General features: G+C 43.1%; 1 protein-coding gene across 1 annotated transcript in view; it reads right to left on the bottom strand.

Moving 5' to 3' along the window:
* METTL15 (methyltransferase 15, mitochondrial 12S rRNA N4-cytidine) overlaps positions 1–24,664 on the bottom strand; it is a 785,694-nt gene that overhangs the window by 492,156 nt on the left and 268,874 nt on the right. Inside the window, exon 3 of the mRNA XM_085643642.1 lies at positions 2,712–2,848. Coding sequence (XP_085499768.1) covers positions 2,712–2,848 — 137 coding nt within the window. The remainder of the gene's footprint in view (positions 1–2,711; positions 2,849–24,664) is intronic.

Below are 24,664 nucleotides of genomic sequence, written 5' to 3'. Positions count from 1 at the left end.
AGAGGAAGAACCTTGTTTGGTGGAGATTGACCTCTTTGTAGTCTTGTCGTTTTCTCTATAGGAAGTTTCAGATTATCACATATTTCTGGATGAAGACGCACCAGGAACAATTACAAACACCAAAACTCAGACATGGTCACTAGTGACATTTCCTTGTGCAATCAGTGAATTCACTGACCATGTTAGAAGTGATGTAATATGTGAGGTCATAGGCAGTGCATTGCAGAGGCGTAAGCTATAGTTAGCTTAGGTAAATATAAATGCTGAATTTCACTGGTATTATACTCAGGGTAGGAATGGAAAAATCACAGACTAGAAATTACGCCATCTGATGATAGGCAGTACCTATCACTCACTCCAAAGGATTTAGTTAGAACATAGGTAACCTTTGCCAGGGAAAGCGGTATGAAGGTAAAATACCCATCCATGGTCCTTGCCAGCATTAAGTGAAAGATGAGGCATGATCACTAGGTTTGATCAATCTAGGATGGAACTATGCAGTACCTTTCACCATTGTTAGTTTGCTCAAATTATGTCAATATAATTTCCTATTAATGCACCAAAGCTAACCACAAGAGATAACGTCTGTACGCATTTATGAGAGACTAAAACGTAGACCCAGATAGATCAGTTCTTTGATTCAGTTGTGCTTGGAGTTGCCAAACATCTACTACATATCTCTAAACTGAGGTATCACGTCTGTGAACACAATGTCTCTCATGCTTTGGTTATAAATGTGAAAATCAATAAAAAAAAAAGTTTTAAAGTTAGAACACAGAACCTCATCTTTACCATGAAAGCTCAGAGGGTAGCCCCTACTTTAACCTAATGTTTCTGATGTTTCGTAGCAAGCCAAAAATGCAATCCTATGCAATCTGAAAGACATGCTAAAGCTTCATTCAACAAACCAAAGGGTCATACTGTGTCACGAGGAACATATTACCTATCAAGTTCCGAAGCAGAATGAATCCTTAAGTCACAGATAGATTCAGTTCTGTTTGATCACTGATACTCAACCATGCAGAGAAATCCTCTTAAATAGCACAATCCAATGGACAATTTGGGCTGAGAGCAGCTCCATCTGGTCATGGGAATCCAAAAAGGAGATTAATTCCCCTGTAGTTGTGATCCAGTATAAGAAAATTACCTATGGAATACAATAAACTAAAGTGCAAATTAGCAGGATTGAGGGACACCCTAAAACTCTATGTGAAAAGGTCAAATTTCAACATAGAAAAAATAATAATTGTGGTATACCAGTCTCCTTCAAAAAGATGTCAGAACTTATGCCTGGAGAACTCCAGTTTTGACATTTAAAAGATAGAGTATTCTTCCGGTAGAAGGTGGTACATTTCCATCAAATATTAAAGACAGAGAACAAAAATGTTGTAGAATAAATATGAGAAAAAATAGTCATTATGAATATGCATGTGCTTACATTTGTGCTTGTGATTTCCTGTGCCCACAACTTCCTCTCATTTGTGGAGACCACCACACTTTCTAGTGATGCATGGGTTGCACTTGTAGTGCAACACCATGGCACAATCATTACATTCTTACTTTAGGCAATCACAGACAATAGGTGAAGGTAGCACTCACCGCAGCACACCATGTGAAGTGTCTCCTAAAAGTTACCTCAGCCACAGTGTGCAGACTAGTGCTGGTCACATCGGTCTTCCATTGGTTGATACATCAATTGGGTTTGCTATGCTTGGGCAGGAAAAGCGTGGCCATCTGTCTAGGTCTGGCCATGTCCTGCCTCTAACACAGCCTGAACCAGTTTGTGACTGGTCCTGTGCCATCGGTCTCCCCCTGTCTACCTATACTGAGCTGCCTGAGCAGTAGCTCCAGTCCTAACCCTTGTACAACCAGTCACCATAGATTGGAGACAGTTCGTAATCTAGAAGCAAACACAGAGGGTGTATTTGTCAAATTAGTTACAGCAGAGCAGACACAGCTGTGTAGCCAGTGAAGAGTTGCAACACCATCAGCCCCCCCTCCTCAAATCCACCCCCCCCCCCCCTTATTTCTCCTCTGGCCGCAGACATCACACTGCGGCAGACTACCACGGCTCAACCAACAGCAGATAGACTTGAACAGTATATATCAATGACCATTTGAATACAAATTTAAGAAACAGATATTGCAGGGGGATGGATGAGGAATCCGAAATGCATTTGAATTTTATTGTTGTGTTATAGAGCTTTTATTTACAGCATTACACTTAACTTTGAAGTTACAGAAGCTGCTTCTAGCGCCTCTTAGCACCCGCCTCTGGTTCTTTCTACCCTTCTATTTCACTTCAGCTTCTTTGCCACCTTCCCTCTCACTTTTATTTCTCCTCGTGCGCAGGCAGTATTTCCTTCACTCAGACATTTGATAAAAACGCATCAATTAATGTGTTTAAAATAGACATACCTAATAATTGCAAATTATGAGCATTGAGTAATTTAAGTCTTACATACTTGAAAAAGAACTCTTGATCACAGTACCAGGCAGCTCCTGAAAGTAATTAACTGAAATTCATCAAAATCATTACGTATGAAAAATAAAAATGTTTTATTCAGCCTACAGTTGCATCACAGCAACATTACACTCCAAAAGTCAAATAATGAATGTGCATACAACACAGCATAAATCAAGGTGGCTATATGAGCTTTCTATGCAAATATGATAGTATACATTGAAAAAGGATGAGCTATGGTACTTACGCGTATGACTGTGAAAGTTGCTTGGCTATATTAAAAGCTGTAGGGTCCCGATCCAGAGCAAATATTTTGATGTTACTGGCTTGTTGTAAAAAGGATGTTGCATGGCCACCGGCTCCAAATGTCATATCCAATATACACTGGCAGGTGGAAAATATACAGGATTAGTTACTAATATATTACATTATTAAATCATTTACTAAACCATTGAAATTGAGGTTGCACTGTTGAAATTGCAATCAGGTATCGTAAGCAATTAAATATTTCTTATGAGCTAAATATGAAGAAGAGGTACATCAAGAGATATTTCTAACCAATAGACATCACAATAAGACATAAATTAAAATAACTCCAAGCAGATTTTTATTTTGTCTATTACCAGCTCTTGGAACCATGCTGTTTGTTCAACGTGATTAATGTTTGTGTATGATTTGCATGTCACAAATATCCCTAGTAAAACAGCCAAAAAGGAGTGCCTTGTCAGTGCTATATATAATGCTTGTCGCCATTAGCTGAGCAGAAATGAGATTAAGTCTTGATAAAGAATAAAAAAATTCCAAACTAACGTGAAGGAAAGTTTAAATTCTATTAAGGACACTGAGGCAAGAATTATGCATTACTTTTTTCTCTATCCCTCCAGCAGCACCTTTAAATCAAAACACAAACTACATTTCACTGAGAAAAATTCCTGCAAGGCCGTGGTCACAGCTGTGGGGTATCCCTCCACAAGCCACACCCGCCGAGGTGGCTACCCGAGTATCTGGCTCCCGGACTCCTGGCACCCCGCTGCCGCGCTACGATCCAACGCGGCCCATGATGCGGCTTGCTGCCATCCTCCCTTACTCCCTGAACTGAACCTCACAGGCGTTGTCTTGTGTCAACTTTCTCGGGTTTGCTGTCTGCCCAGCCGGGCAACTGAATTGGTGGTTGCTAACTGTAGGGAGAGGGGCTGGAGGGACGCCCATCGCAGCGCTATTAAAAAAAAGTGTGAAACACTTGGTTACGAGCGTGGGGGTGCGTAGTGCACCTCCTGAGGGTTGAGCCGGTGGCAAGTGGAAGCGGCCCGGCTAGGTCTGTGGCGCGGCTTGATCTATGCTGTGTGCTCACCCGCCCTGATCAATCCCGGCAACAGTAAGCAGGCCCAAGTGCACCCCGATACGGGTTAAAACCCTACTGTGGTTTCACACTCTTGGTTGAGGAAGCAAGACAACATCATGCGCTCAGGCAAGATTAGGGTGGCACTGACAAGCATGAAGCGCAACCAAAGGCGCCCCAACAAACAACTCAATCAAGCCTTCCCTGCTACGCCATGTCGCAACAAACAAGATGCAGCACTTTCTCTTCTATCCCCTGGACTGGCTGCCCAGCCCCAAGACCAGCGGTCAAATCCTAGGAATAAATTCAGCATTTTAAAAGATACAATGGACATATTATTCTCTCACAACAAAGACACACAAGGCTTACAAACTCCCATCCAGCCGCAATCTCCCCCCACATCTGACACTCTACAGGTAGATGTCACAAACCACCATTCGTGGCAAAGTCTAACAGTGCCAAAGAGAATGGGCAAAAATAGTCTGGAAGTAAGGGAAAAGCGGCTAACCTTTGCAACAGGCAATGCGAAAAGCGGACACCATTACTAATGCAGGAGAAAACACTGCTCTCGACTCCCCGCTAGCTGTCGTACCAAATGCCATGGAGGCCTCTGTCCAAGATAACTCTGACCCAAAGAACATAAACTGTATGCTGGACCAAGTTAAACATGCCAATGAAAGGAAAGGCCACCAGGTAGCTGCCAAGAAACACCATCCTTCAATTAATGAGCATTTTAATTCTTCCCCAGACAATCAGGGAAAGGAGGGGTCTCCCCTAGCAAAACCTCCCTGGTTCACGGCCCAGCAATCAACCAAAAATAAAATAGCAGCATACAATTAGCAGAACCTCCTCCTTTAAAGGGCTAGCTCCCCTGCCCATCGAGGTGTCTCCTCAACTCCAAGTCAAGAGCTGGGTCGCTTTGGACTTAGAGAGGCTCTAAGCGGGATCACATTTATCATCAAGTCCAGACATTGAAGAAGCCTAGTATCCGCTTGGATGACACCAAAAGCCAAACATCATGGCAAAAAGATGCGCTAAGCAATACCTGGGACGCCCTACTCTGTTAATTTCAGTTGTTAACGCTCCAACTTACCTGTCAAACAAGTTAGATTTTCAGGTGAACCTTCTCAAAACTATGGCAATCTATGACACCGCAATCGATTCCAAAATAGGTTCATTAAATTTACTTGTACAACGTGCACAGTCTGGTGCTGCCAAATGGCTTCAAATTGCTCTTGCGGTCCTGTGGTAGATAAGTTGGAAGATCTTGCTAGGCATCTGTTCATCCAATAGTAAAAAGGTCTACCACTTTCACCCATATTAGGTCACAGCAAACGAGGCCTTCAATTGACACCAGCCAACAGAGTAATAAAAACACACAGCCCCCAGTTGCCAGCCAGTTAACTGTTGCAAGTCCTAATGTTAGTGCCCCTACCAGGACACAACAACAAAGGGTTCCAAATAAAGTCGCTCAACAGTGCAGCATAAACACTCAGTCCTACATCAGATCGGTCACTCACAGCTCTGAGCTAGTTACTGATCACCCAGAAGGAACTACACTACCACTGAAAGGAAAGTGAAAAGGGGTAAGATTCATAACAAACATCAGGCAAAGGGAGCCCCTCCCATGCAGCTTGAGCAAATCTACTCCATCTTCAGGCCAGTCTCAAAGATAATGAACTATTAGTGGAGGAGGGCTTATTCAGTGAACCTAACTCCACTAACAAGGACAAGGTCATTATAGAGCCCCCCAAAACCTCTCTAGTGCAAACAAATCTCTCTACCACACATACCAATCAACAATCTAAGCATGCTCTCCCAACAAATTTAGCTCAAGAACCGAGCATCGGCGAGGAACTTGGCCCTGTGGCTCCTGAAGCCAAATCTCTAGGTGCTCAAGCAGTTCAAGTAATCAAAAATCCACCCCACATGGACGCACACGGGACTAACAACCAGCCCCGAGCAAAACAAAGAGAAGCCCAGACGTTTAATTCACCGTCTAACTTGCCACCGCAGGGCTTCCACTCAATTCCAAAAACTGATATTACACCCAAATCTCTGGTCTCCATAAAGTTTCAACCTCTTACAGTGCCATTGCGTCCTGTGGCAAACAACTAGCTCAGAATATCAGCAGCACCTCAGAAAGCCTCTGCAAGTTGATCTTCACTTCAAATTACAAATCATGCGGCATTCTGATATAATCAACGGAGTTTCAATGCCCTGCATGGCTCAGGAAATTCCTACTTTACAGCACATCAAGTAATCGGATACATACTGACACCTTTTTAAGGCCAACAAGCCTTAAAATGGAAGAATTCACCACTATCACCTGGGCCAGCCCCCAGCTTGTCGAGCAGGTGTGCACAGAGGAACTAGATATTGCAATGTGGAGCATCGAGATCTCACACCACGAGGTTGAAACTAACCTAAAACTTGTAACTCCTCATAGCTCTGACCAAGGTACTTCCACTGTAACTCAACTGACAGGCTAGGGTAAGCAAGATACATTGGCACATCTATATAAACAAACCCAGCCCATATCAGTTCTCAGAGGGGCACACAGAGTCACTTGGTGTCAACAACAAACTACAGTGACACCCACCTAGACAGCAATGACGAGGTCAAACAGTCACTAAGCCAAATCCAACATGCGCCAACTGACTGGGAATGACTCCCAGGCACGCTGCAACCAAATTCTAACTGGCATAGGAATGTTTGAAAAAGTGACCACCTTGCTGACATTCCAGGGAATATTTGACCGTCTGCTCATGGCATGTCGAGGGTCTCTCAATTGAAGCTGTGCATTTTTTAGACTATATAAAGACCTTCTATCTAGTAATATACCAGGAAACTAGGGCCCTAGATGCTATAGATCATCAAGTTTTCCTCGGATTTCATAAACCGTCAAAACTCATGTTAGGTTGCCCTGCTGGGGGCAACACCATCTACGTACTGGTTGAAAAAAATGCAAAAAGCAAAGAGATTCAAACTGATTATCCAAATCTGCAAGATGTAAAATTCTGGGAGTGCTTTTTAGCTACGGCACTATGTTTGCTGATTACAAATGTCTACATTCACCCCTCGCCAGCCGAGAAACAGAAAACAATTGACATCATACTGGTCTTTATTTCTCCCCAGCCATCTATAAATCCCACGCCGCTTATTGTAGAACAGGCTACTTCAACCTGAACCTGCTGCAGTCAGGAACAAGCGAAAAATCCTGGAAATTCACGATCAGATCTGGCACGTCCCTTCGTTCCAGCCATGCACACAGAGGAAGGACAACAGGGGTCGATCTTTTGCTAATGAGTCGGAACACTTAGGATTGAGATCCAGATGTTCATGCACAGCCAACACACTACTCGGCAATGACCAATGTTTCATTTACTACACCTTTTTGTCCCTTGCCCCACTTCATATGATTAACCTCTACAAAATAGGAACCCGCCTGAGAAGCAACCACCAACCTCAGAGGATTCTGCTAAACGTATTCTGTTTGACATATGATCAGGCACCGCCACTCAACGGACAGCCTCCACAATCAAATATAGCTGATTTCATTGGTCAACAGGACCCATCGAGCAGCTCGAATGAAGAGCAAGGAGTAAATGGGGACTTGTTTGGGAATCGACTTCCGACCCACTAGAACAATGGGCCCAGCTTCCGCCAATTCTTTTGGCTGAACAAAGACACCCCCATGGGAATCCAAAAGCTTCAGTAGGGGCCTGCCCAAGAGGACAACTGCCCCACTCATCACTGAAAACAAAAAAGCAGAACCACGCACTTCAGTTGCTACAAAACAGTTCACACCAACTCTACGGAGGGCGGTCCTGCCTAAGCTGAGAACCTTATATAAAAAAAAAAACACATGGGAGTCAGCTAAATCAGAGACAGGCTGGTACTGGCACAAAATTCTCTTAACCACTGGAAGATGCCTGATAGTTCTGGAGACTGGTGATTCAGGTCTCAGGTACTCAGCCGCCCTCTTCATCCTCTTAACATCTCAGAAGCTGCTTGGATGAATTTTCTACAGGAAATGTATGAGGACCCAAGGGAACCATGGAATGAAGTTACCAATCCAAGAGGTTGAAAGACTGTGATCCAAATCTCCCAGATGATGTGGAAAAAGCAATCGTTTCTGGGCGCTGAGCTGGCACACCGGGTCTCAACAGCCCAATGGCTATTGTTAAAGAGAATCCACAATACTGGGCCAGACAGCTGTAAAACCTATATAACTATGTCCTTTTTAACCAGGTTATCCCTGATAGCTGCCGGAGGTCAATTATAGCCCAAATCTATAAATCTAGGAAGAAAACGTTTCCTTCAAGTTACCGATTGATTGCTTTTCTAGATGCGTAGGTAAAATACTTCGCTAAGCTTCTGCTGGCTGAACTGATAGTTTGGGCAGAGGATGGCTTACTGGTCCCAGTGAATCAAATTGGGTTCATTAAAAACACAGGCACAACCACAAACATACTAATGCTCACCTTGCTAATTGAACAAGCCAGTCATCGTTTCACAGATCTACACTTGTGTTTTGTGAACTTCTGGTCTGTCTTTGATGCGGTCCAGCGTAACATCTTGTGGTCCAAACTACTAAGCTGCGAAATTTCTCCATCACTCCTCAGTGCTATCCAACTACTCTACACTAACACATGGACAAGGTTAAGGCTGGGCCCAGGCGCATCAGTCTCAAGGAAAATATTCATGTACAATCGACTCAAACAAAGATGCTTCCTAGCTCCGTTTTTGTTTAATCTGTACCCGGCAGAGCTGATTACCATACTTAACAATGTAAACTCGTATCCCCCTATACTATCTGGATTTAGAGCTTCTCACAGCTATACGCTGCCGACATCATTTTATTCAGTTACAAGAAGGTCGGGCTGCAACAACTAATCAACGCAACAGATACAGATGCAGCAAAGCATGGGCTTCGAGTTAATGTCAATAAAACCAAAACAATGGTACTGCACAAGAAGGTCCCACCGCCAACGTTTCACCTGGATGGCTCAGCCTTAGAATCCATGACAGAATACAAGTACCTAGAAACAGTTTTTGATTCAAGAGGTGCATTCAACAAGCAGTGCAGCTCGATACTAAGGAAAAACAACTCCCTAACATCAGCTTTTTGCACTTTAAGGAAGTCTATAAAAGTTCTGTCTCTCCAACCGCTTATCCAAGTCACGGCCACAAACATGTCCCCTCTATAACATTTGGTGCTGAGGCTCTTAGAAGGGGAACTTACAAAATAATCGACAACGCTATAATTGGACTTATCGGCAGGTGTTATATCTCCCACACCATGCATCACCAGCTCAAATACGCCTGGAGTTCGGCCTTTGGAGACTGAATGTAAAAAGCTTAGGTGTGTTTCTGAAAACCTGTTACAAGTTAAAAAAAGAGCTGAGAGCCACACTAAGCAGCATTGTGTGGAAGGCTATCTCTGATCCAGGAAACACTCAGGCACATTATTATTTATACCTGGCTCTTACAATGTTTCAGGGAGAGGCTCTATGGACTTCAACTCTCACTCACCGCTTTGGAAAATGTTTGGGCTAAAGGAAAAACTCAGGCTGCTAAATCTTCAGTTACATTGCTTGCCCCCATTAAGCAAAATTTCTGTTGGGAGAAGGAATTCCATCGAGACTGCATGTCGGCTTTTGTCAATTTCCAAAGGAAGACATTTGTCACATTGTTTGCACTTACCCGCTTTAATGACAAAGTAAAAAGGTCTGTTGAAACAGCACTTCATAAGTATTGGAATATGCATGTACGGGCAGGCAATCATAACCTGCCTACAAGAGGAAGATCTAATACTCTGCTGGAAATTCCTGAGTATGGTGGATATAACATTAAGCTGGCCACTTAGTGAGTGGTTGTTCTCCAAACGCCCATGCCTGCTTGCACTCCGTCCATTCAACAGCCCTAGGGTTTTAAGTTTGATGTACCTTCTAAATCGTGGTCACGTTCTACATACCTCCTGCTCTTTCTCCCTCTTACCCTCACTTAGCTCAACAACCCTGTGACCCGCAGTAAAAATGGCCATGTCTGAACTGGGGTGGCAGAGTGGGCTAAAGAACGGTGATGGATCAAACCCAGATCTGTTGACTGGGTGTGTGTTTGATTGGTTCTGATGCTCCGTCCATCACCACCCCCTTTTGTACCGCTTTGTTCGCCATAAGTTGGCAGGGTATGCTCAGACGCGAGTCCCTTGCTCACCTTGCCACTGGATTCAAGCAAGCCTTACTGAAGACGGCTGAAATGCCAGAAACCGGTCCTAGGAAGCTTGTTTCCGGTCCAGGGAAGGCATGGCTTGGCAGTTCGGGCTGGACTGTTCCCATGAGGCACAGAGTCAGACTGATTTGCATATGGCCATGTCTGAACCAGGGTGGCAGAGTGGGCTAAAGAACGGTGATGGATCAAACCCAGATCTGTTGACTGGGTGTGAGTGTTTGATTGGTTCTGATGCTCCGTCCATCACCACCCCCTTTTGTACCGCTTTGTTCGCCATAAGTTGGCAGGGTATGCTCAGACGTGAGTCCCTTGCTCACTTTGCCACTGGATTCAAGCAAGCCTGGCTGAAGACGGCTGAATTGCCAGAAACCGGTCCTAGGAAGCTTGTTTCCGGTCCAGGGAAGGCATGGCTTGGCAGTTTGGGCTGGACTGTTCCCATGAGGCACAGGGTCAGACTGATTTGCATATGGCCATGTCTGAACCGGGGTGGCAGAGTGGGCTAAAGAACGGTGATGGATCAAACCCAGATCTGTTGACTGGGTGTGAGTGTTTGATTGGTTCTGATGCTCCGTCCATCACCACCCCCTTTTGTACCGCTTTGTTCGCCATAAGTTGGCAGGGTATGCTCAGACGTGAGTCCCTTGCTCACTTTGCCACTGGATTCAAGCAAGCCTGGCTGAAGACGGCTGAAATGCCAGAAACCGGTCCTAGGAAGCTTGTTTCCGGTCCAGGGAAGGCATGGCTTGGCAGTTCGGGCTGGACTGTTCCCATGAGGCACAGGGTCAGACTGATTTGCATATGGCCATGTCTGAACTGGGGTGGCAGAGTGGGCTAAAGAACGGTGATGGATCAAACCCAGATCTGTTGACTGGGTGTGAGTGTTTGATTGGTTCTGATGCTCCGTCCATCACCACCCCCTTTTGTACCGCAGTAAAAATCGGCAGTCATGGCCCCGTGTCAGTTATACTACTAGTAACTCACTCCCTTGTTTTAATACATGCACTAAGCACCTTTTCTCAATGTGACTCGGTGATCTGCTTATGGCTCAGCATATATCTACACATTGCAACTACCTTTTCTGCTAAAGCACCAGGCACTTTCCCCTGTGACTATGCACTAGAAAAACAATAACGTTTTACTAGCCTTACTGGTTTTTAAATTGGCAACAACTGTACTTAACCCTCTTAGCCACTGAACAAATAACATACAGAGATCAACACTACAGCTGGACTTTTTACTGTATTTCCCATTTTTAACTGGTGTCTTAACTGTAGGTTTTAATTAACTGAATAGTAAAGATTCATTCAATCATTCGTGTCTTGACTGGAGGCGGTAATTCTAGTTCAAAGCTTACTAACCACCAGCAAGACTAAATCCCCCATAGGTTTGAAAAATAAACTCTTGAAGACGGAATCAGAGGACCAACTAGCTGTGTTCATAATATCCTCTAGAATTGCTCTTAACAAGAAGGTTTTGGACGCCTTGTTGTCCCTTGCTCAATAGGCTCCAAACAGAATTACATAAATACATGGTACTTGCATTATCCCATGTGCCCACCATTTAATAGTAGTGGAAGAAATTCTCTCTTAGGGATATCAGGAGTTGGTGATCACCGGAAGGTCTGAACTAAAGAGTGGCACTCGCATATGATTTCAAAGATTCCACTACACATAACTAAGGACTTTGCTGGGATGATTGCTGGGTAGGATATTACCCTTGACTAAGATTTGGTACTCCTGCATACATTGTAAGAAATTCGTTCTGGAGTTAACATTCTGCCGGATATACCTTGCGTCCTACTTGTCGATCTGCCTTTGAGTTCTTTTCTCCTAAAGTATTTATTCTGTGGCCAGAAAGGGAATACATTTAGGACTCTAGGTCTCACAGCCTAGAATACCTTGTTACGGGAGGCAGAGCATCTAATAACTCTCAGAAGCTTCTTGACCATCAGATGATCACCTAACCATGCATCGTGGGAATAGCAGAGCGAAAAGTATTTACTAACGTGTAAACCAGTCCTTGTACAGGTAGCTCAGACAAAAAAGTTCAGAATATGTACGAGGTCAGACTCCACAGAATCTAAGTGCCTTCACAGAGACCAAAACAAGTCACCTTTGTTGAGCTCCTCCCTCAACCCCACCCTCTTCAACGTCTACATGCCCCTCCTCACGACCATCGTCTGGAACCACAGGCTTAACATCGCCTCTTAAGCCGAAGACACCCAGCTGATCATCTTCCCTCATCAACGAACCCAACATCACCAAACACAACTTCCAAGAAGGGATGAAAGCAGTCGCCACCTGGATGAAGAAAAGTTGCCTCAAACTCAACTCAGAAAAGACAGAAGTCCTCATCCTTGGCTCCACCCCATCCAAATGAAACGACTCCTGGTGGCCCTCTGCCCTCAGAAATTCCCCCACCCTGATGGACCACGGTCGAAACCTCGGCATCATACTTGACTCATTGCTCACAAAGAACCGCCAGATGAACGCCCTATCCTCGACTGCTTCAACATCCTCCGCATGTTCCGAAAGACTTTCAGATGGATCCCAACTGAATCCAGAAAAACCGTCACGCACGCACTCATAAGCAGAAGACTGGACAACGTCAACGCTCTCTACGTCGGAATCAATAAGAAACTCCTTCACAAACTCCAGACTGTCCAGAATGCCGCAGCCAGACTGATCATGGACATCGCATACCTGAATAGTAGACTCTCCTTCCATGCACCCAAAAGACACAGGCGATCAGACCAGCTCTCTCTGGCCACTGTCCCTCGTATCAACAACACTAGAACGGGAGGAAGATCCTTCACCTACCTCGTAGCCAAAGACTTGAATACCCTACCTATTTATTCCAAATTGCCAGAGTTCAGTGAGGACCTCAAGACCTGGCTCTTTGGATGACCTCAGCAGACTACGAGCCACTCCCCCTCACCCCCCCAGTGTCTTGAGACCCTCACGGGTGAGTAGTCGTACTTTACCAACCCCTGATTGATTGATTGATTGAGCAGACCAACATCACTTGACTGTGTTTTCCACTCAAGCTTTTTGGATAAGGTTCTCAGCATGTCCCGATATGCCCAAAATGTTTCAGATTCCCCTTTTAACCTCCAGGCCATCAGCCGTAGATTGGTTCCTATCACCAGGTGATGGGGGGTATCACTCTGGATGCTCTAGAAAAGGGCTTATAGCTGGGAAATGGACTGGAGGATCTCAGGAAAGTTCCAGACGACCTGCATACTAAACGTGAGACCTCCAAATCAGAGTGACAATCACTGTATCTGTCTTCTGACTTGACCTCACGTTCTTTTGATCGGGCAAAAAGCGTAATTGCATTTCCCTTTTCCTGGCATGAATACTCTATAATACGGCAGAAGGAGTCCATCACCACTGCCTCCAGTTCGGGCCTCCAACTAAAGTACCTGTTAGTTTGATAATCCAGCCATGATGCACACAGATTTAGGAAAAACCCCTGAAAATGTTGAATCCAGGACATGGAATACTTCTGGATCCAGTTTACACAGGTTTGAATCCTGTAGGTGTCATGAGTTCCAGTCCAGATCGATATTCGATCTTCACTGAACATATTCCGCTCACTACCCCTTGATTTTCCAGGTAGAAATGCCAGAAGTCCTTGACTATTTCAGTCAGAGTTGTGGAAATGTACCTTTTTAGGGGTACACTGGTGCAGGGTCACCCTTTTGTCCACAGGTTCAGAGACCAACAAAATAGAGATCAGCACTGGAGTTGGTAATAAATAACACGTTTATTAATCACTCATGAATGGGACCACATCCACACAGCACTCTGAAGTTCTGACTGAGGTAGTACACTGAAGTCACAGAACACAGGTCTTTTATATAGGTTTTCTGCAGTGTAAGCATGTGAACGGAACTAGGGAGAACAAGGGCAGATGAATAACCACTTGGTCAGCAAAGTGGGAGGGAGAGCAGGAGTGCTTATGGCAGCAATAAACGGTTGACAGTTAACATCTATGACCAGGTGCACAGACAGCTACAGACCCTCGGTACGTACATTGCTTTTAGCTGAGTCAGGAAGTCAACAAAAATAGAAAACACAAGCAGAGTGGAAAGACTAGCAGCAGAGGACAGGAGAATTACGAAGGAAACTAAATGGACACCACAGCCAAAATGGCTGTCACTTATGCCAAGTAAAATATTACACGTTTTACACAGACGGCCCTTTTGGCATAAGCTAAGACATTTTCTTATGCTTTAAAAGGGGTACGATAAATATCATGTATATCAATCAGCATCATATCGCTGACTTCTCGGTGTATTGCTAAACAGGCATTTACATTTTGGACATTTGTTTTAGATGGTAGACAAGTAGTACAAGTGGAAATACAGAGGGAACAAAGCATCGGCCCGCATTGGATATATAAACAACAAGAGAAGAGAATTGGAATAATTATGAACAAGGCCGATAATACTTTTAAGCCCCATACATAAAATACGCTCCAGAACCATCCAGCCCAAGTCCATGTTCCTGAATCTTGATGTATCTCAGTGACTATTTTGTGTAGTTTGGAGATGACCGCATATACAGAAGGTGAATTGTCCGGTGTGATGACACAACAGCTGGATCCGATGATACAGCATGCTCCAGTCTATATTGTTCCCATGTGGTCTCTGTCTCCTCAACTACAAAGACATCGATTGCACATTTTCCGCTACTACCAGCATAGTGAACAATTGCAAATCTTGATGGTAGGTTGGGGGAGCTAAAAACACAGGTGGTAGAAGGAACGCTATGTAACAGGTACCAGACCAGCCTGGAGGTAGGAAGTAGTATGCCTTAGTTCCACAAACAAAATAAGTGTGACGTGATGCAAGGAAGCTGCTCCGGCCTCTCGTCGGAATCTGCAACACTGTAGTACAGTTACTGTGCCCCACTGGCACATCGCCTGTACTTTGTACACAAAGGGGGCCTTTGGTCATGGCAACAGAGATAACAAGGGGTCCATTTCCTTCAGCCGACCTAGAATTTGGATACACATAGTTTGTTGCTGCACTTCCTTTACTATATTCTTCCATTTCTAAAGCATTCCCTTTTGCTTATGGGTCCCCATCTTCGTTGGGGTAACAGACTTTGTTCATTAGAGGCATATAGAAGTTTGAACCAAGCTGGGCATGAGCCATTGTGAGAGAAAGGCAGCGGTGACCACGGGATTCCTTTTATGTTCTGATGAGGAGGAATCTTGCCCACAAACCTAACAGTTAGTAGCATTGCTTAGCTGGTGTGTCTGATGCAACATTTGAAGAAATGAATTGTTTCTCAGATTTTGCCGGTATCCCTGTTCATGTTGCGGCAAATCAAAATGATGGTGCTCTTTGGCAGCAAGTGATGTAACAGTAATGTTAGGTAAGGAGGCTCCAAGCATTACTTCCTCGACTACCCACATTACAGTAGCGATGATGGCACAGTCAAAGTTAGCAGAACACATTGACACCTCTGTTGGTGCCAATACACGATGCACTGCCGAATTTAGGAATGAATCCAATCAATTAAACTCTTCATTTCTCGCTTGTCAATTTATCCATTTTTTTACTTCTTTGCTTTCAACTCTTAGTATTAATTCAATTCATTTTACTCATTCCAATAACTCAAACGTAGGAGGCAAGGTAGATTCCACATGCCACATCTTTATTGACAAAACCCAATGCATTTCGGGACACAGTCCCTTCGTCAGGGGTATCTAGAATAAAAAGTACATTTTAACGTCGTTATAACTCATTTGTACCACATAACACAATTCATGCACATCTATATACATATACTGATTATTATTCTCATGTCTCTATAATACCATCACTGTATTTAATCGTCCATCTGCTTTACATAGCGGTCCCTCCCATAATTAACAGGATGCAGAAGTAAATTAGTTTATGACTCAATCTCCCGTCTGCGTACCACCAGTTGAAAACCCTTTCTAAACTTGACATAAAGGTACGCTTACCGTGACACATGACTAGTCCCACTTTTTACAAATATTCCAAACTCGCTTCACATCCGCGCTCCTGGGAACATCTAAAACAAATGTCACAGCACCGGCTTGCTTAAAACAGAGAGCCAAATCGACTGCTGATTGCTGGTGCAGCTTATATCCCACCTCCCTTCTCCTCCACAGGTGCATGAACACGTGTTCACTCTCAAACCGGCCCGCCCAACACTGAAGACAGACTGCTCAAGTTGCACTTTACAGGCCCTTGCTCATGGTATCATTAAAACAAACAATTCACGGAAACCTCGAAACCCGAGTCATTTCACACTCATTTAACAAAATGTTCAGATCAGCGTAATTTTCCATTGCGAATTGAATGATATTTAGTGCATGATTCAAAAACATTTCACAATGTCTAATTAATTAAATATGCTGTGTGTAAAAATGATCAAACTTGATATGCCGAAATAAACAGTACGTTTAAATGTAGATCACAGTCCATTGTGGCCAAAAACCTCCTATGTTGAAAAGCTCATTTCCCAGTTCCATTTAAACTTGCTTCGTTTGCCTTGCATTCATAATTTCTTCAAGGGTGCAAACTCACAGTAGGACGGAATCCTTTGTGAAATATCAAAACAGATAGTGAGATGCACACCGACGTACTCAGGACTTGTAAATCATGTACTCTTTCAAACTGTGATGGCGTGCAAAACGTGATGCGCGCTCCGTCCAATTGCACGCGACAACGTAGCAGAACACATTGACACCTCTGTTGGTGCCAATACACGATGCACTGCCGAATTTAGGAATGAATCCAATCAATTAAACTCTTCATTTCTCGCTTGTCAATTTATCCATTTTTTTACTTCTTTGCTTTCAACTCTTAGTATTAATTCAATTCATTTTACTCATTCCAATAACTCAAACGTAGGAGGCAAGGTAGATTCCACATGCCACATCTTTATTGACAAAACCCAATGCATTTCGGGACACAGTCCCTTCGTCAGGGGTATCTAGAATAAAAAGTACATTTTAACGTCGTTATAACTCATTTGTACCACATAACACAATTCATGCACATCTATATACATATACTGATTATTATTCTCATGTCTCTATAATACCATCACTGTATTTAATCGTCCATCTGCTTTACATAGCGGTCCCTCCCATAATTAACAGGATGCAGAAGTAAATTAGTTTATGACTCAATCTCCCGTCTGCGTACCACCAGTTGAAAACCCTTTCTAAACTTGACATAAAGGTACGCTTACCGCGGTAAGCGTACCTTTATGTCAAGTTTAGAAAGGGTTTTCAACTGGTGGTACGCAGACGGGAGATTGAGTCATAAACTAATTTACTTCTGCATCCTGTTAATTATGGGAGGGACCGCTATGTAAAGCAGATGGACGATTAAATACAGTGATGGTATTATAGAGACATGAGAATAATAATCAGTATATGTATATAGATGTGCATGAATTGTGTTATGTGGTACAAATGAGTTATAACGACGTTAAAATGTACTTTTTATTCTAGATACCCCTGACGAAGGGACTGTGTCCCGAAATGCATTGGGTTTTGTCAATAAAGATGTGGCATGTGGAATCTACCTTGCCTCCTACGTTTGAGTTATTGGAATGAGTAAAATGAATTGAATTAATACTAAGAGTTGAAAGCAAAGAAGTAAAAAAATGGATAAATTGACAAGCGAGAAATGAAGAGTTTAATTGATTGGATTCATTCCTAAATTCGGCAGTGCATCGTGTATTGGCACCAACAGAGGTGTCAATGTGTTCTGCTACGTTGTCGCGTGCAATTGGACGGAGCGCGCATCACGTTTTGCACGCCATCACAGTTTGAAAGAGTACATGATTTACAAGTCCTGAGTACGTCGGTGTGCATCTCACTATCTGTTTTGACAGTCAAAGTTAGACCAAGGATGCAGATTGTACAGCCGCTGCACGTTGTCGCAGCGATCTCCTTCTTCTTCGGCGAGCTAATTTTCATAGGCAAATAACTAAATAGATGATGCCCTAAGGTCCTGGGCAGGTGTTGGTTTCTTCACTAACGTTGAGACGACTAGTCACTAAAAGGCTACCCCCCTTTGTAGTCAGTCTTTAACCACCCAGGAAAGTGGCTCAAACAGTCTCTTTCTGTGATGAAGTGTCTTTCTTCCTGGATCGAAGTAGGTATCTAGATGCACCAGGGATCGTGTGGTCCGGGAAGACTTCCTCAGGTTCTTCAGGTGACACAGCTCGTCCTCTCTCGGTGACCAAAATGTCGCGATGATCTGTCAGCACAGCAGGGCTCACGAAGGAAGAGCTTCCCACACCTGCTGATAAATAGAAAACAAGCTGTCAGTTAACTGGGACAAATAGTCACTCATCAACATGTCTAGGGTACCTAATACTGGTGCAGAACAAAGGGCTTGGAATAACAGTTGGAAGGCGCTCTGACACTCAGCAGTCCATGGGAGGGGCAAAAAAGAGCCAACAAAAGATTAATAATGTGTGAAAAACTGCCTACAAAAATAAGTGAGGCAAATCAGTACACGAACATCCTTCTGAGTGTGGGGTACAGGAGTATCTAAAATGGTCTGAATGCGATCTGGTGTAAGTTCACGTCCCTCCTTAACCTGCAGTCTACAATATTGCAATTCCTTTCGCGAAACTTTGTGATGATGGGAGGCAAGAAATGATCAGATTAACACTAGGTAAGGATGCCAGAGCGGCATCCTCATTGATAAGACAGGATCTCTCAACCATCGGATAATTGTTATTTAAAATAACATGCACACCTTCCAGAGAACAATGTTTTGTAGCACGAAAATATTTAAGCACATCGATACCCACAATGTTGTCCGGCGTGTTAGGGGAAGGCAAAAATGAACATGCTGCAGTGAATTTGCCAAGTCCAAATTCAAGTGGCTGTGAAATCGGGCTAGGTGTAGGTGTCCCATCGAATCCTATCGATGTTATCATTGTGCCGGACAGAAGAGCCCTAGGAACCAATTTTTCAGACAGAGCACTACGGGTAGCCTCTGTGTCAACCAGAAACCAATCAATAAATCCCAATACATTTGCGTCAATATAAGGACCCATTTGATCTACTGGCACCTCAATTGGTTCCTTACCCCATCTTAGGCATCCCTATGCATAGTTGGAATCCGCAAGGGCATCAGCAGAATAATCAGGCATTTGATATTGATTTAGTCTATCAAAAGTATTAGAATAATTTGGTCCTTGTTCAACTGCCTCAAACCTGGGATGAGCTCTCGTACCTCCCCTGTTTCCTGAATTCCCTGGGCATCCTCTCATACTTCCCTTTCCCCGCTGATACTGCTGACCTCGCAAAAGAGGGCACTCAGAACGCCAATTCCCAGTCTCTTTAAAATAAGCGCACTGATCAGGGGACAAATTTGCTCGAGGGAGAGGAGGTACTCTAGGTGTATATATTGCACGTCCGCCTCTTCCACTTCCCCTAAACGGTGGACCATATATTTGAGCCAACATAACTTTTGTCTTTAACTCCTTAACCTTCTTATCCTCCCTGCCTTTTGCTTCCTGTTCCTGCCGCTCATAATATTGGGCCATAATCAAAAAGGAAACTGGGGAAGACGTAGTCCAAGAACTCTCGCTGGCCTTTAAGCGACTAGCTATTTTCGGTAACATATTAGTGACAAATTTATCAACAAGCAAATGCTTACCCGTATCATTGGCCAATGACTGACCACTAAAATCATGGAACGTTTCATCAAACCTTAAAAAGAAATCCGAAACTAACTCATCCTTTTTCTATTTACAGGACGCTAACATAGTCCAATCTATTTTCTTAGTAGGTATGAGAGTCATTTAACTTAAGTCACAATAGCTTTAGGAAGATCTAATATCTTCTTCTGAGGTTTCTGCGCAGGCTCCCTTTCCACATCTATTTATTCTAAATGTTCCCAGGTATCACCATATGCTACATTGTCATCTACTTGATGTATCATTCTCCACATATCAGGGGGCAAAATAAGTCTAAAGAACATATCAATATCTGGCAAGGTCATAGTGCAGGAGCGAATGGCTCTTTCCACCTCCTCATAGAAGGCGGCAGGATTTTTCCGGGGGTCGGGCAAAGCAGCTTTAAGAGCCGTCACATCAGCTCTACTCCAAGGAGTGTAATCCCAATTATGTATACAAATATCCCTTCGCATCATCCGAAATATTATCATTTGTTCCCGCACCCCAGATGGGACATAAAGGGGTGCAGATTCACGCATAGGTTTTATAGCAACTATACTACTAACAGATGCAACCTCATCCACCGGAGCATCTACTTTTTGTGCTGGGGATTGAACTGTTTCTACACCTTTCTGTTTTCTAGCTAATCTTTGCTCCTTTCGTAAACGCAATGTTGCGTCTCGTCTTTTAACCACTCGTCGAATCATATCAGATAGATTTGAAAAAGGAAAAGTCCCCTCTGTTAATCGTTTGTAATCAGTATTTATATCAGCCGGCTCTAGTTCCTGAGAAATTTGTCTATAATCAAATATTACCTCCCAAACAAATTTTTCTACAAAGTGAAATTGCTCCACATTTTTCCACTGTTGAACCATAGTTACAATGGGCGATGCAGCGTGAGGCCGGTGAGCCTCCTCCCTAGCAGCGGTTTATAATTTATCTTTTTCTGCTCTAGTCAAAGTAGAGCGAGTCTGTCGCCCATCTTGTTTATCTTGTTCTGCTCGTCGTCAGAAACCTCATCAGGGGCAACTGGAGTGGGAAATGTATACGTGGGTGGGGGGAGTTCTAATAGGATGCAGTCACCCTGAGGTTTATTAAGTATATTTTCCTTATTTTTTAATTCTAATGCTTTTTGATATATCGTTTTACGTTGTACTTTTTCTGCTATAGCTTCTGCTCTCTTCAATCTCTCTCGTACTTCTTTCTCCCACATACACACACAAACATATCCTGTCTACATCTTCTTTTAAACAAACACTGCTCTACATATTGAACCTTTTTAAGATCAAATAACCCATTCACTGGCAATTGCAGATCAGAATCTTTTTTGTGCATTTGTTCCACAGTGGACCGTACATTATGGAAGAAATACCATATTTGAAATGCATATCTCTATTAGGTGTCCCCTCTGGGGGAGCCGGCTGACTTTTTTTTTCAAGTTTACTTTGGTACCACCAGAGCAGCAACACCACCTACGGAGTGTGCTGAGAACAGGCATGTTTCATAATATGTGCAAAATATTACTACTTCAAAATATTTCAAAAGGAGAAAAATCTCCACATTGCCTGCCTTCAAACTTTGCAAAGATTGAATAACAAATTCAAACAAAAAGACCAGGCTTAACAAATCATGAGTGGCGCTTTAGCGACCTTACCAAACAGAAGACTCCAACTCCCACCTGCTGATCTCCGGTCAACCTAATGGTCACTTCAAAATTGCGCCAAAGAAAACCCCAGTTGAGACTGCCACCACCTGGAGGGTCAAATTGGCAAAACCAGAAAAGTCACGTTGGCCTGCAAAGACAAGAGTCTCCTCGTGCAGTGCGCTTCCTCAGCAATATTCCGATTCCTTCGGACGGCCGCGTCTCCAATGGGGTCCTACATTGGGCGCCAACTGTGGAAATGTACCTTTTTTAGGGGTACAGTGGTGCAGGGTGACCCTTTTGTCCACGGGTTCAGAGACCAACAAAATAGAGATCAGCACTGGAGTTGGAAATAAATAACAAGTTTATTAATCACTCATGAGTGGGACCACATCCACACAGCACTCTCAAGTGCTGCATGAGGTAGTACACTGAAGTCACAGAACACAGGTCTTTTATACAGGTTTTCTGCAATGTAAGAATGTGAACAGAAATAGGGAGAACAAGGTTTAGAAATAGTTATCAGCAAACAAGGGCAGATGAATAACCACTTGGTCAGCAAAGTGGGAGGGGGAGCAGGACTGCTTATGGCAGCAGTAAATGGTTGACAGTTAACATCTATGATCAGGTGCACTGACAGCTACAAACCCTCAGCACGTACATTGCTTTTAGCCGAGTCAGGAAGTCAACAAAAATAAATAACACAAGCAGAGTGGAAAGACGAGCAGCAGAGGACGGGAGATTTACGAAGGAAACTAAATGGACACTACAGCCAAAATGGCTGTCGCTTATGCCAAGTAAAATATTACACGTTTTCCACAGAGTTGTCAAACTCTTTCTACCCACAAGGTTTATGTATCGTATGGCTGAAATGCTGTCCATCTTGTGTGGTACACAACATTTCTGATCCTACATATCACTACAAGACATGAGATGTGCAGGTTATATTCCTTTTCTGACCATTTTCCTCCTATAGATAATTCTTCACATCTAGGGACCTGACTAGTTCTGCTGGGGTTGGTCTCTATCTCCAAAGCTTGATTGATACCAGAAATGGCCCTCTCATTCATTGCCTGCATATGGGCCAACCAGCATTGGATCTCCTCCTTGGTCTTCTCTAAAAGAAATACTGATTCAGAGTAGGTGAAGCCCCATCTCAGATTAGATGTTTCCAGCCTCTGGAGCAGTCTCTAGTGGAGTGAGACCAGAAATATTGCTTGTATCGAGGTTGAGAGCAATGCCAACTATTCTCGAGATCTATCTTAGCGAGGTTCTGGGTTTGGATACTGTCCTTCTTAATTCCTTGTATATCCCAGCTATCTTCTTGGAAGAAAGGCTTAGAGTGGTCTTGACAGAGTCTACGACGAATCCCAGGAAGGTCACTTTCTCAGATTTAGTCCATCACAGATTTTTGCCTGTTGATAACAAACCTTAGACCTTGCAAGAGTGAGAAAATCATCTTCAGCTGAATGGTAAATCTGTCCTGTGACTCATCCATGATGATATTGTTTAATTATAATATGAGATGGGCGCCTTACATCCTCAGTCATTCCATCACTGGTATCAGGCCCTTTAGTGAAGTACCACAGTACTGCCGAAAAGCTAAAGGGAAGTGTTATGAATTTGACAACTCAATGCATCCAGATGAATTGCAGGATACTGTGGTGCTCTATAAATATGAGAATTATCCGATATGCGTCTCTGAGGTTAAAAAGTGCCAACCAATCTCTCAGACACAAGATGTTCCTGAGAGGGGAATACCGGCCATCTAGAACTTGTGGTATACTGGCCACCAATGGCATTCTCTGAGATTTATTACAAGGACGGAGTCCCTTGTTTTTCTTCCCCACGAGAACACCAGGAAAAGGTTACTGACAAATCTCTGTGGATGTATGTGAGATCTTGAGATGGCCTCTTAAGCTTCAATTCGGTTACCTCCTGATCTATATGAAGTGAATTTCTGGAACGGGAATAGTAAATGTCACCCCTCCAGAGTCCAATGCTCTCCCTACTGTTGCACAGACTGGAGTGGGAATAGTAAATGTAACCCCTCCTAAGTCCAACGCTTTCCCTACTGTTGCACAGACTGGAGTGGGTAAAGTAAATTTTACTTCTCTGAAGTTCAGCGCTTTCCCTACTGTTGTACAGACTGGAGTAGGAATAGTATATGTTACCCTTCTGGAGTCCAACGCTTTCCCTACTGCTGCATAGTCTGGAGTGGGAATAATACATTTTACCCATCCGAAGCTAAACGATTTCCCTACTGTTGCACCGAAGGAAGTGGAAATAGTAAATTTCTCTTTTTTTATTTTTAATAATTTGGTAATTTATTTAATATTTTGCATTTGATTTGCTAACATTTGTTATGTTATATATATATACACACATGTATATATATATATAGATCTTCATTGCCTACTCCTCCTAGGTGAGAAATAAAAAACACGGACTGCAGTTGATGTGCGCGAATTTTGTTTTATTCTGGATTGTCCGCCATAACGTGCTTCGGCCGTCACCGGCCTTCATCACATGACCACACTGTGCTATAGGATCAGCTCTTTTAAAGTGACGTGTGTTGTGAAGATCAACGGTACAGATAACAGACTTTTTGTGGGCTTTGCTGATGACTATGCCTGCACAAATACTTCATGTAGTGCATTTCACGTAACCCAGCCCTATCCCAGACATTTGAAATTCAATAAATACATAATAGAAAACCTTGAAGTGTAATCCATTGAAATTGTCATAAATTGGGGTAAAATACCATTCTCGTCAATTTTATCTGTATTATTCTGATAATTAGTGCATAAATTTGATTGTGTATAAAGTGACATCAGTTCAACTAATATTTACATTTCTAGTACGAATTGTGAAATAAATTAATCGTCAGGTTTTCAACTAGATAAAGTGCAATTCTTCTGGATAAAACTAGTCTATCTAAAAATATTAAAGCACAACAAATGTTAAAAAACCTCAATGTATAAACAATATATAATATATATGTCTGATCTCCAGTAATAACCCAAACGTATTTCATTTGTCATAGTATGGTCACAGGTAAGTATAAAGATTCTCACTTGTGTTTAAACATCCCGGAATTTTGGTATCTAGGTCTAAAATAAAAAGACTTTCCAACCTCCTAAGTTTAGCTTCACAGTTTTCTCCTCATCTATGTACAGGGACAGCGTCTATAAAAAAATATTTCAGGTGTTTAACATCAATATTATTGGTTTCCTTGAAATGTCGTGCTACAGGGTAGGCAGGGTCTTGAATTTTATTTATTTTTA

Source organism: Triturus cristatus, chromosome 3_1 (assembly GCF_964204655.1).
Source record: "Triturus cristatus chromosome 3_1, aTriCri1.1, whole genome shotgun sequence".
Lineage (NCBI taxonomy): Eukaryota > Metazoa > Chordata > Amphibia > Caudata > Salamandridae > Triturus > Triturus cristatus.
Note: the sequence above shows the minus strand (reverse complement) of the source record. Positions and strands in the feature narration are given on the sequence as shown.